Here is a 12,283-nt window from a genome sequence, read left to right on the forward strand (position 1 = left end):
CTTGGCGGGGGTGGAAGAGGGGGTGTTTGTGAAGCTACTATTTCTAGACCCATTTTACAGATGAGGAAACTGAGGCAGAGAGCTACTTGCCCAAGGTCACACAGCCAACAGTGGGCAGAGCTAGGCTTTGAGATAGTCTGTGTCCTGAGTCAACCCAAGCATGGGAAATTCACAAAAGAACATCTGCATTCATGTGATCAGTTAGAAGCAAGCGGGACAGGTGTTGACATGTATTGTCTACTGAAACAATTTGCTTCTAATGCTGGCAGGGCGCATGATTAAGTCTATTCTGTGCCCAGCCACAGACTCTGTCAGCCCCTCTCTGCCCCTGAAAAACTTTTTTTTTTTTTTCCTCCAAATCAAGGAGCTGTGATAGGTCCCAAATTACAAACCAGCTCTCACAAGGTATGAACTAGAGCTTTGGGGGTTTCCTCGGGGCTTCGGACACCTCCACCTCCCCGAAACATTCAGCACGTGCCGAAGCAGCACAGTTTGGTGACTGCCGCAGCTTGGAAGGTGAGAGTTCCTCCTGCAACTCATAGTGTCTTGTTGGCAAGACCTTGATGCCCTGTATGAAGCATTCCAAATCAGATATGGTCAGTATACTCAGGATCTTCCTCATTTTTCCCAGAAGGATCTGGATCTTCCGAGCCGTTGAACTGAATTCCATCTCCAGGACCGCTTTCTTCTTCATTTTGCTCAGCACCACCGGGGTGATGTACTGTGGGAATTCATAGGCGGCTTGTGAGGATCAATGCTACCTGGGCACCAAGCTCACCCCGCGTCAGGATTAGGACCCTGTGGCCATGACCGAGTCTTCCCTGGAAACGTCATTCTCCAGGGCAAATCTGTGAACCCAGCCCTACCACCAGCAACCTTGCTGCTGCTTCCCCAAGACACTTACTTGGCCTGTGCCCATGGCCACATCCCAACCTGACCCCAAACCAAAGGGTGGCCAGCTGCTGGGCCGTGGTGTGATCTGCCTTCCAAAGGCTGTGCCCTCCTGGGGGTGTCCAGCTTCTCCCCTTGGATTCCCTAGCACAGCAGGAGAGTGAGGCCCTCACGGTGTCTGCCTATGAGCCCCACATCCATCTGGGGCTCCCTTGGAGCGTGTCTGGGTCTTGCTGGGATGAGAATGTCAGTTTCCTGAGCTCCGAATCTCATGTTAAATGGTAAGTGTTCGGAAGTTAAATGATTGCTTTGTATATGGTCAAGCATCGGGTCAGGGGAGGGGGCCTCGTTTCCCTAGGGGTTGGAGGGTTGAAGAACATGGCCTGGAGGCCTGGGCATGGACCAGTTCAAGCCAGCAGTGGCTTGTGTGCAGGTAGTTCCCCACCTGGCAGAAGACGTGGGGAGTTGAGACCTTACCTTGTACTTGGTGCCTAGGTTTAAGCAAATGTGCTTCTTTTTGTGGATGAAGCGGAAGATGATCTTATCCTGGCTCCTTATTTGCACCTTGATGTACTGGTTGATTTTCAAGGAGATGGGCTGGACGGGGGGTGCATGGATGTGGAGGTTCAGGTCGCACCAGTTCCAGGCCTTCTGGTACTTGTCTCTGGCGAAGTAGTATCCCAGGTTTGGGCTCAGGTTCAACCTAGACCAAGAAGGCATCAGGCGGCCACAGCACTGGGCCCCGGGGCCGAGGTCACGGCCTCTCCCAGGGGTGCAAGCCCACCCCTCCTTCCTCGCCTCCCACCCTTGCTCTTTCCCCCCAACCTGGGGCCTTGGCAGGTGGGAGAAATGCCAACAAGGGGGTGAACCCATCTAGGCGCAGCCCTTAGGCCCTGGCCTGTCCATGTTCAGTCTCCTCTGGTGCCCCTGGCCCCTCACACCCAATTGCTCCTTTCAGTTCCAGGGTCACGCACGCTCTTGAACTCCTCATGTCTTTGCCGTGCTGTTCCCTCTGCCTGGAGAGGGCTCCCCACCCTGCTCGGCATGGTTGCCTCCTGCTTATGCTTTAAGCCCCAGCTTAAATGTCACCTCCTCAGAGAGGCCTTTCCTGAAGCCCCCCTGAGTCCCTATATGACTATCTCCATCTCTTTGTTAATTTCCTTCCTATAATTCACTAATACACATTGATTCTCATTATTTGGTGTAGTTGGGTTCTGTAAAGTTGCCTCAAACACAGAGTTAGCGAATACTGAACCATACTAGAAACATACTAGAAACATGCTAGAACCATACTAGAACCATACTGGAAACATACTAGAAACATACTGGAAACATAATAGAAACATACTGGAAACATACTAGAAACATACTGGAAACATACTGGAAACATACTGGAAACATACTGGCACCATGTGCCCTGCTCCTCCTGGCTCCATCCTCTGGCTCCCTCCTCAAGAGCTGAATTAAGAAGGCAAAGCAGCTGGGAATGTGCACATCAGGCAACTCAAATCCTTCAGTGCTCTGTGCGTGTTTGTGACTCTCTGAAATGTGTGCATTTGCATCTTTCTCCTGGGAGCGATGGTTCAGGGTTTGCTAGTTCATGTTCTGCAGACCTTATAGAACAGAACTATCTCAAATAATGAGAATCGACTGGGCTTGCTTATCATCCGTCCGTCCCACTAAAATGGAAATGTAACTTGTGGTCCGGAGGGAAGGGTCCACCTCTGTCTGGCTCCCGGGTGGACCCTGCCCTGCACTGCACCTGGCGCCGGCGGAAACGGCTGTGGGTGAGTGAGGGGTGGTGGGCTCCTCCCTCTTCCAGCCCAGGCCCTGCTCTCCTTTGAGCGTCCTTTCCTGGCATTTCAAGCCCACCCTACCCCTCTGCCCTGGCTTCTGCTTTTTTTTTTTTTTTTTTTTTTTTTTTTGCGGTACGCGGGCCTCTCACTGCTGTGGCCTCTCCTGTTGCGGAGCACAGGCTCCGGACGCGCAGGCTTAGTGGCCACGGCTCACGGGCCCAGCCACTCCGTGGCATGTGGGATCTTCCCGGACCGGGGCACGAACCCATGTCCCCTGCATCGGCAGGCGGACTGTCAACGACTGTGCCACCAGGGAAGCCCTGGCTTCTTCTTTTTGAATCCCGCCAGGGCCGTCTTGAGAATTGGTGCTGATGGGCAGCAACTTCTCTCGGGAGCCAAGTGCAGAAGGGAAGAGAGTCTGGGACCTGGGTTAGTCAGGAGAAGGCAGGGTTTGGGGGAGCCCGGATTACTCAGACCACCTGACAGGCCTCGTCTGGGGTGTTCAGGGGCCTTGTGGGACGCTGGGAGGGAGAGGCCGGCTCGGGCCTGCTAACGGCCGCCTTGTTCACTTCCAATAAGGAGAACTTCTTCTGGTCACTCCCCACCGCCAGGTCCTCCTGTTGCTTCCCACTGCCCATCGAGCCGAGTGCAAACTATTAAGTCCCTTCACCATGGGGCCCAGCCCGTCCAACCACATCCCTCTTTACCTAGACAAGAGGCTGTGATGCATGTAATGAATTAAAAACCTGGGCTCTGGAGCCAGAATTTCTAGGTTCATAGCCTGGCTCTGCCACTGGCAAGCTGTGTGACCTTGGGCCAGTTACTTAACCTCTCTGTGCCTCAGTAAAATGCAGATAATAACAGCGCTTTACTCATAGGATATTTGTGAGGATTAAGTGCCTGTACAAAGCAGTAAGTTGTTGAACATTAGGATCTCCTTATTATCATTGATGGAGAGGAGGGCAAAGAGGAGTCTTCTTCCACTCTGCAGGGGAGCGGATCCCCGCTAGCTTCTAACCCTTTAAATGGCTCCCATCAGAATTTTTGCATGAGGCCCTCCCCATTTCCCAGGGTTAGGATCTGTCTCAGCCTGGAGGTATCCAGTTCTGGGCTAAGGCTCCCTCAAGAAATTGGGGTCTAGAACACCCAGAAATGGTGTGAAATTGAAGGCTTCTTCTCAGGGGGTGTAAAGACCCAAACTGTGGAGCTGGCGGGACCCACCACCAGGGACCCCGAGTTTAGGCAGGTCTGGGGCCCTTGCTGTGTGTGGGGATCCTGAGCTCTGGAGGGAGGCCTGGTCTGCGGTTCCTCAAGCCTGGGCCTGGAGGGTGGAGGTGATGCTTAGTTTCCACACAGCCGGCAAACTTCAGCCGTGCCTTCTGCCTTCCCTGAGGAGATGGAATCAAAAAATGACCCAAGGGCTTCGCTGGTGGCGCAGTGGTTGAGAGTCCGCCTGCCGATGCAGGGGACACGGGTTCGTGCCCCGGTCCGGGAGGATCCCACATGCCGCGGAGGGGCTGGGCCCGTGAGCCATGGCCGCTGGGCCTGCGCGTCCGGAGCCTGTGCTCCGCAACGGGAGAGGCCACAACAGTGAGAGGCCCGCGTATCGGAAAAAAAAAAAAAAAGACCCAGGAAGTATTCAGTCCTCCAGTCAGCTTGGTGCTCCATCCTTCCCAGGGTCTGTGATGCAAAGGAGGAGCGGAGGCGGGGCTGGACCAGGGGAGCCGTGGGATTCCCGGCAGTGACGAGGGTGGGCGGGGCCCTGGTGCAGCCGCTGAATGTTCCCAAACGGCTTGGAGGGCCTTTGCCACAGGATCTCTCTCCCAGTGACGAGGGGCCTGCAGTTCTGACCGTGAAGGCCGTCAGGGGCCGAGTCCCTCTGCGGTGGCAGCAGTCTTCTCGGGTGCCGCCACCCCCGCGGGCGGAAGCAGCTTGGGGCGCCCTGCCCCGTGGTGTGAACTTTCAGGGGTGATGGGTGTGAGGCTTTACACAGGGACAGTCCCTCTCCCATCCAGGTCTCTGATGCCTGAAATGCCATCCGTGGCGCCACTTTGGTTGAAGTCAAATGAGATGAGAGCTTCACCCAGAGAGAGAAGATGCAGCTGCCCTTGGGAGAGGCAGTACGAAAGCCTTGGCAATGAACTGCTTACAGCTGAGCGCGCAGGGCCCGCCTGGGGCCTCCCGGCCTGTGCGCAGAGCGGCCGGGCCCTGCCGGGGAAGCCGGGGTGGGAGCGCTTCTCCTCTCCCACTCAGCCCGCTCGGCCAGCAGCAAGAAGGAAGGGCAAGAGAAAGCAACAGTGACACGTCTGTGGAGGCTCTCCTGCCATGGGGGCCCCTGACGGGCGGCGGGTGAGAGCGGAGGGCCTCGGGGGCCCGGGCCCTGGCCTGTGGCCCTGGGGGCAGGATGCTGCCCGGGCCCCTTGCTTAGATTTTCGGGGCCCACTCTGAGCAGAACCGATTCTCCTTCAACATCCCACAGCCTCTTGGTTGTAAGCGGCCCAGTTTCCCCGTGAAGGAGGAGTCCAGGGTTAGAAAGGGAGGTATGTCCCCCACTCTGGAGAATCAGGAGCTGTGAAGTGGTCAACACAGTCTCCGAAAAACTTCCAAGGCAAGAGGTCTGCAGGTCCCAAGGAAAGAGACGGGAGATGAGAAGTTAGGGGCTCCTGGGCCAGGAGGGGACCACGAGGCGAGTGCCTGGGCCTGGAAGCTGGGCTGCCCAGAGGAAGAGAGGTTGAACCACTGGTCACTGCTCTCCCCCAGGACAGGACCTCTGGGCCCATTTCCTCATGGAGTTGAGGCTTTCCTGGAGTCCCAGGAACGGTCTGTGGTGTCACACAGCAGCCGGCCCCTGGAGGGGACGGGATGTATTGCCTCGGAGTCCCCTGTCTTTATCTTACACCCCCGAGTGGGTGCCACAGCCCTGGGAGACGGGTGGGCACACCGGCCTGGGCTCCAGCACCAGCCAACCCCTACAATCCCCTGGGAAGCTTTTAAAGAATGCAGATCTCCAGGCCCCGCCCCAGACCTACAGAATCAGAGTCTCGAGGCGGGGGACAGCCATTCCCCACCTCTGAGCACCATCCTTCCCCTTGGGTCTTTTTTTTTTTTTTTTTTTAACAGATTTTATTTACTTTTTGGCTGCGTTACGTCTTTCGTTGCTGTGTGCCGGCTTTCTCTAGTTGCGGCGAGTGGGGGCTTCTCATTGCGGTGGCTTCTCTTGTTGCAGAGCACAGGCTCTGGAGCACAGGCTTCAGTAGCTGTGGCGCACAGGCTTAGTTGCTCCGCGGCATGTGGGACCTTCCCAGACCAGGACTCGAACCCGTGTCCCCTGCATTGGCAGGCAGATTCCTAACCACTGCGCCACCAGGAAAGCCCCTCCCCTTGGGTTTTGATGCGCTGGCATAAGATGTTGTTTGTCTCGCAAACTTTATTTGATAATTTAAAAGAATGCTTTACTTCAGGCTGAGTCAAAATTCCATAAAACTGCTCGCCTGTGATTTTACGTATGGCTTGGGGTGAACGACGCATCATTTTCTCTGCACCTAAGTTTCCTCAACAAGAATATGAAAGTAGATTTTCCCTAGGTCTCTTGTGGCCATAAAATTTAAGTGTCATTAGGGAGAAAAGGCCCTATTGTATGTAGCAGATGCTGTTGGAGATAATTGACTGAGTTTCTGGTCCCCACTCCCAGATGCTTCCTGTATCCAGCACTTTCTTCCCCTTTTTAGACATCAATTTCCTTCTTTAAAAAAAAATTTTTTTTATTGACATAGAGTTGATTTACAATATTGTGTTAGTTTCAGGTGTATAGCAAAGTGATTCCATTTTGTATGTATATTTTCAGATTCTTTTCCATTATAGGTTATTACAAGATACTGAATATAGTTCCCTGTGCTATACAGTAGGTCTTCGTTGTTTCTCTATTTTATATATAGTGGTGTGTATCTGTTAATACAGTACTCCTGATTTGTCCCTCCCCTACCCTTTCCCCTTTGGTAACCATAAGTTTTTTTTTTTTTGTCTGTTCCTGTCTTGTAAATAAATTCATTTTTATTATTTTTTAGATTCCATATATAAGTGATATCATAGAATATTTGTCTTTCTCTGACTTACTTCACTTGGTATGATAATCTCTAGGTCCATCCATGTTGCTGCAGATGAAATTATTTCATTCTTTTCTATGTCTGAGTAATATTCCATTGTATAAATATGCCACATCTTCTTTATCCATTCATCTGTTGATGGGCACTTGGTTTGCTTCCATGTCTTGGCTATTGTAAACAGTGCTGCTATGAACATTGGGGTACATATTTCTTTTTGGATTAGAGTTTTCGTCTTTTCCAGATATATGTCCAGGAGTGAGATTGCTGAGTCATACGGTAGCTCTATTTTTAGTTTTTTAAGGAACCTCCATACTGTTCTCTATAGTGGCTGCACCAGTGTACATTCCCACCAACAGTGCAGGAGGGTTCCCTTTTCTCCACACCCTCTCCAGCATTTACTGTTTGTAGGTTTTTTAATGATGGCCATTCTGATTGGTGTGAGGTGATACCCCATTGTAGTTTTGATTTGCATTTCTCTAATAATTAGTGATGTCGAGCATCTTTTCATGTATCTATTGGCCATCTGCATGTCTTCTTTAGAGAAATGTCTATTTAAGTCTTCTTTTGATTGGGTTGTTTATTTTTTTGATATTGAGTTGTATGAGCTGTTTGTATATTTTAGATATTAAGCCCTTGTCGGCTGCATCATTTGCAAGTATTTTCTCCCAGTCTGTAGGCTGTCATTTCATTTTGTTTATCGTTTCCTTTGCTGTGCAAAGGCTTATAAGTTTGATTAGGTCCCATTTGTTTATTTTGGCTTTTATTTCTTTTGCCTTGGGAGACTGATCTAAGAAAATATTGCTATGATTTATGTCAGAGAATGTTTTGCCTATGTTCTCTTCTAGGAGTTTTGTGGTGTCATGTCTTATATATAGGTCTTTAAGCCATTTTGAGTTTATTTTTGTGTATGGTGTGAAGGTGTGTTCTAACTTCATTGATTTACATGAGGCTGTCCAGCTTTCCCAACACCACTTGCTGAAAAGACTGTCTTTTCTCCATTGTATATTCTTGCCTCCTTTGTTGAAGATTAATTGACCATAGGTGTGTGGGTTTGTTTCTGGGCTCTCTGTTCTGTTCCATTGATCCATATGTCTGCTTATGTGCCAGTACCACACTGTTTTGATTACTGTAGCTTTGTAGTATTTCAGACATCAATTTCTATACAAAGTGCCCTCCAGGAAGGGCAGATACCCCTGAGAACAAAGTAGTCAACTAGGAAATGGTGTTGAAAACCTCATAGCAGAGAAAATATTCTTAAAAACCAAGGCCTGGAGAATGAAAATCTTATATTGGAATTAAAAAAAAATTGGCTTTGACTATCAAGAAGTATAAAGTTGGTTCAAGACAATATGCATTTCCCACTCCATGACCAATTAGAGCAAAAGGCAAGGGAGAAATCCTGAAAAGACAGAGTTCTTACACCAAAGAGGTGGAGAAAAATTCTGAAGCTACTGAATTACCTCGAATTGGTAAGATGAGGTTTCCCACCATTACCAGAAATGGGAACATAACAACTAAGTTAGTTACAATGAAATATTTAGAAGTTATATTTTTAAAATACAATACAAGCCCCTCCAAAGCACTCACCATACCCTCCTCTTCGAGGCACCTGGAACAGAGGGTCACTGGGTCTTTCTAAGGTAATTCTCATGAAGTTTGATTCTTAAATGATATAGAGAGCTGAAACCAAAAGGGGTCCCACCTTACTCCAGCTTTGAGTCTGTGATTGCTATTTCCTGGCGGGGAAGCAATGGTGCAAAAAGGATAGTGTGCCATCTGAGGTCAGGGACCTGTCTTACTGGCCCATCATGATACCCATCTCCCCATGTGTGAGTCAGATGAGTGAATTCATAAGTGAATGAGAGACAGAAAGAGAGGCTTACCCAGAGAGAGGACAGCTGTGCAACTGGGAATCAAAACCTTAATCACACTGCTTCTCCTCGGGGAGGGGTGTTTGAGACTCATGACCCAAGCTTACCAGATGTTTCCATTTTCATCATAGAAGGTGGCATGGCCAGAGTTGTTGATAAGGGCCCGGACACACATATTTTCACTGTCTTCCAGAATGATGTATGTGAACTTTTCCTCTTCTATACTGAGGATGAGCAGAGCCAGGTGTCCTGATGGATAACTGGGAGATGGTTAAGGCACAAGTAGTCTCTTGGGGTCCCCTGGAGAGGGCAGAGCCCTGCGGAGGACGCAGGCCCCAGTAAAACCCATGCCCCGGCCTCGAACCACAGACTTCTCAGGCATCATGTGTGTCCCTGTGCTCCAGTGGATACTGTATCTGGCCTGATCCATCAGGAAAGAGAATTTGGAAGACAATCTCACTGGGGTAGAGAATGATTTTTCCATCACCTTGATGTACCTAGGAAGAAGAGACAAGCCTGTGAAAAGTTCGCAGGGGCTGATTGTCCCTAATCAGAGCATGGTGTTGTCACTAGAAGGCTTGAGATCAGTCTACTTACTCTCTGATTCCCGCATGCCACCCACCCATCACTCCCCCACCCATAACCACCACCAACTTGCTGGGGATTCCAGGTGGGAATCTTCTCAGGGCCTCGGTTTACCTGTCTATGTGACAAGCAGGCTGAGATGGATCGCTCTGTGCATGTGTGTGCAGATTTTATTTTATTTTTTTAAATTTATTAATTATTTATTTTTGGCTGTGTTGGGTCTTTGTTGCTGCATGCAGGCTTTCTCTAGTTGCAGTGAGCGGGGGCTACTCTTCGTTGCGGTGCGCAGGCTTCTCACTGCGGTGGCTTCTTGTTGTGGAGCACAGGCTCTAGGCGCATGGGCTTCAGTAGCTGCAGCACGTGGGCTCAGTAGTCGTGGCTTGCGGGCTTTAGATCGCAGGCTCAGTAGTTGTGGCGCACGGGCTTAGTTGCTCTGTGGCATATGGGATCTTCCCGGACCAGGGCTCGAACCCGTGTCCCCTGCATTGGCAGGCGGATTCTTAACCACTGTGCCACCAGGGAAGTCCCGATATAATGTTTTAAAAAAACTCTACTGTCTCTTAGTCATGTCTTTGTCTTCATTCTTTATAGTATTTATACCTTTTCTTTTTTGTTTTTCTGGATTAACCTTGCCTGGAGATTTGCCTGTTTTACTAGTCTTTTTAAAGAGCCAACCTTTTGGTTTGCTTATTCTATTTCTTTGCTTTCTAGTGTATCAATTTCTGTTCCTATCATTATTTTCTACACACGTCTTCTTTCTGTGGGTTTTCTATATTAGTCTATTTTTCTACTAATTCCTTGAACATTGAAGTCATCAATTTCCATCTTTCTTCTTCTTCACAATCCTCTTCCTCCTCTTCTTTAATATAAGCATTTAAAGCTATAACATTTCTCTCAAAATACTGTTTTAGCTCTTTTTTCTAAGTGTAGATATTTACCTTTCATTTCATTCTGACTCCTTTCAAATTTTCGATATGATTTCTTCTTTGACACACAGGTTATTTTCAAGAGAGTTTTAAAATGTGCACATGTACAAGTTGCTTTTGGCTATGTTATTATTATTACCAATTAAAACCCACAGGGTTAAGAGAGCAGAGTCTATATGGTATCAGCTCTTTAGTGTTTTCTGTGACTTGTTTTGTGGCCGAGTGTGTCGTCACTTATTGTAGCTGTTTCACTTGTGCTTGAGAAGGATGCCTGTCCTCCAACTCCCTCGGTGTCCCCATCAGGCATTAAAACCCAAGCCCTTGGGTTATGAGGACAGTTCTTCTCCTGCTTCCCACCCCTCCCCTCCACCAGGACACACCCACCTCACCCACACTCTTCTCGCTCTCTCTCTTCTCGTTTTCCAGTTTCTATTTCTGGTATTACCTCCTGCACTTTCTTATACACTCTGCGTTTCAAAGGATGCTTTTTACGTTTTGTCTAAATTTCCCAGGTGTTTGTAGCAGGACGCCTTTTTTTTTTTTTAAACTTCATTTATAAACTTGTATCTTATCTCTATTTATTTGTTCTTAACAATTTTGTTTAAATTGCTAACCATCACCTTAAGTTATCTTCCTTGCTGACAAATTCTGTAACAGAGATAACGTGAGGTTATTTTGCTTGTTTGTTTGTTTGTTTGTCTTGTGGTATGCAGGCCTCTCACTGCTGTGGCCTCTCCCGTTGCGGAGCACAGGTTCCGGACGTGCAGGCCCAGCGGCCATGGCTCACGGGCCCAGCCACTCCGCGGCCTGTGGGATCTTCCCGGACCGGGGCACGAACCCGTGTCCCCTACATCGGCAGGCGGACTCTCAACCACTGGCGCCACCAGGGAAGCCCAGGACGCCTTTTGAAGTCATCTTGTGTCCCGTGTTACTCTAACTAGATGTCAGGTCAGTGGTTTTCCAGCTCTTATTTTTAGCAGTTGAAGAATCCTTTGTTCAAGAGAGCTCACAGCAGGATGCCAAAATCTGAGACAATGAAAGAAAGAGGGGCAGCTGGTTGAGGAGGAGCTGCCATGGGCTCTGCAGGGTGTGGCCTTTAAATGCCCAGGAATCTCTCTGTGAGGTGATGATGATGATCCTGGAACTGACTCTTGTCCCTAGCCAGCACTGTGCTCAGCACTTTACTTCCATGACACAGTGACCCAATGGAGGAGACACTGTCATTAATCCCTGTTTAAGAGAGGCTACCTGACTTACACAAGGCTATCCAGCCCACAGTCTGCCTCCCATCCCTTCCCCCCGCCCCCATGGAAACACACTGCCGCTAGCCATTAAGCTCCCAGCCACCTGGTACATTTACTCTGCAAATCACTGCTCTCTCTCTCTCTCTTTTTTAAACCTAAAAAAAAGTGCTTTATAAGGACATCCGTGATTGGTTTCTTCCTTATCGAGAGCTCGTAAGAAGCTTCTAGGTGATGTTCACGGGAGAGGATTTTGTATTTTAGGTCTTATTTTCAAAAGCCACCTGAAAGCCAGAATTCCTCAAGACACTTCCTTCTTGTCAAATTCACTTGTCATGGAATGACATTTTCCTAATGATAAGGACCCCATGGGCAAAGAAAAATCTCTGACACAGAGGTAGAGTTGTCACATTTTCTCTCACTGGGAAATATATCACAAATAGCACATCTAAAAGCCCAAATCTCATCACTATTGGCTTGGGGACAGAGTATGAGGTTAAGAGCTAAAAGTTAATAGAGAAGAGACTACATCTCTGGCCTTCCTTCAGTTCTACTAGAGGGAAAACAGTGTCTTATAGGCAGGACCCTGAGCTATGAGACAGCTGCCATCTGTCTGTGAGTTCTCCCCACTACTGTCTCTCTGTCTGCCCCTGAGCTCTCCCTGGCTCCTGTCTGTCTGCAGTCTCTCCCTGACTGCTGTGGAGATGCTGGCTGGGCTGGATTTTGCCTGAACACCAGCACACACTTATAAACAGTGCTACCTGCCTCAGCAAACTACTTGGAATTTATCGCCCATTTGTAAAAACAAAAAACAACCAAATGTCCCACTCCTCATGGGCCTTTTGGGCAGCCTACGTGAATGGTGGGTTA

The 12,283-nt window shown here is 49.1% G+C and overlaps 1 protein-coding gene across 1 annotated transcript in view; it reads right to left on the reverse strand.

Moving 5' to 3' along the window:
* Positions 1-412: 412 nt before the first annotated feature.
* Positions 413-12,283, reverse strand: part of ERICH6B (glutamate rich 6B) — a gene marked incomplete at both ends in the record, with an annotated part of 53,967 nt that continues 42,096 nt past the window's right edge. Inside the window, 4 exons of the mRNA XM_079721621.1 lie at positions 413-721; positions 1,369-1,594; positions 8,769-8,921; positions 9,073-9,158. Coding sequence (XP_079577747.1) covers positions 413-721; positions 1,369-1,594; positions 8,769-8,921; positions 9,073-9,158 — 774 coding nt within the window. The remainder of the gene's footprint in view (positions 722-1,368; positions 1,595-8,768; positions 8,922-9,072; positions 9,159-12,283) is intronic.

Source organism: Hyperoodon ampullatus, assembly GCF_949752795.1.
Source record: "Hyperoodon ampullatus genome assembly, chromosome: 16".
Lineage (NCBI taxonomy): Eukaryota > Metazoa > Chordata > Mammalia > Artiodactyla > Ziphiidae > Hyperoodon > Hyperoodon ampullatus.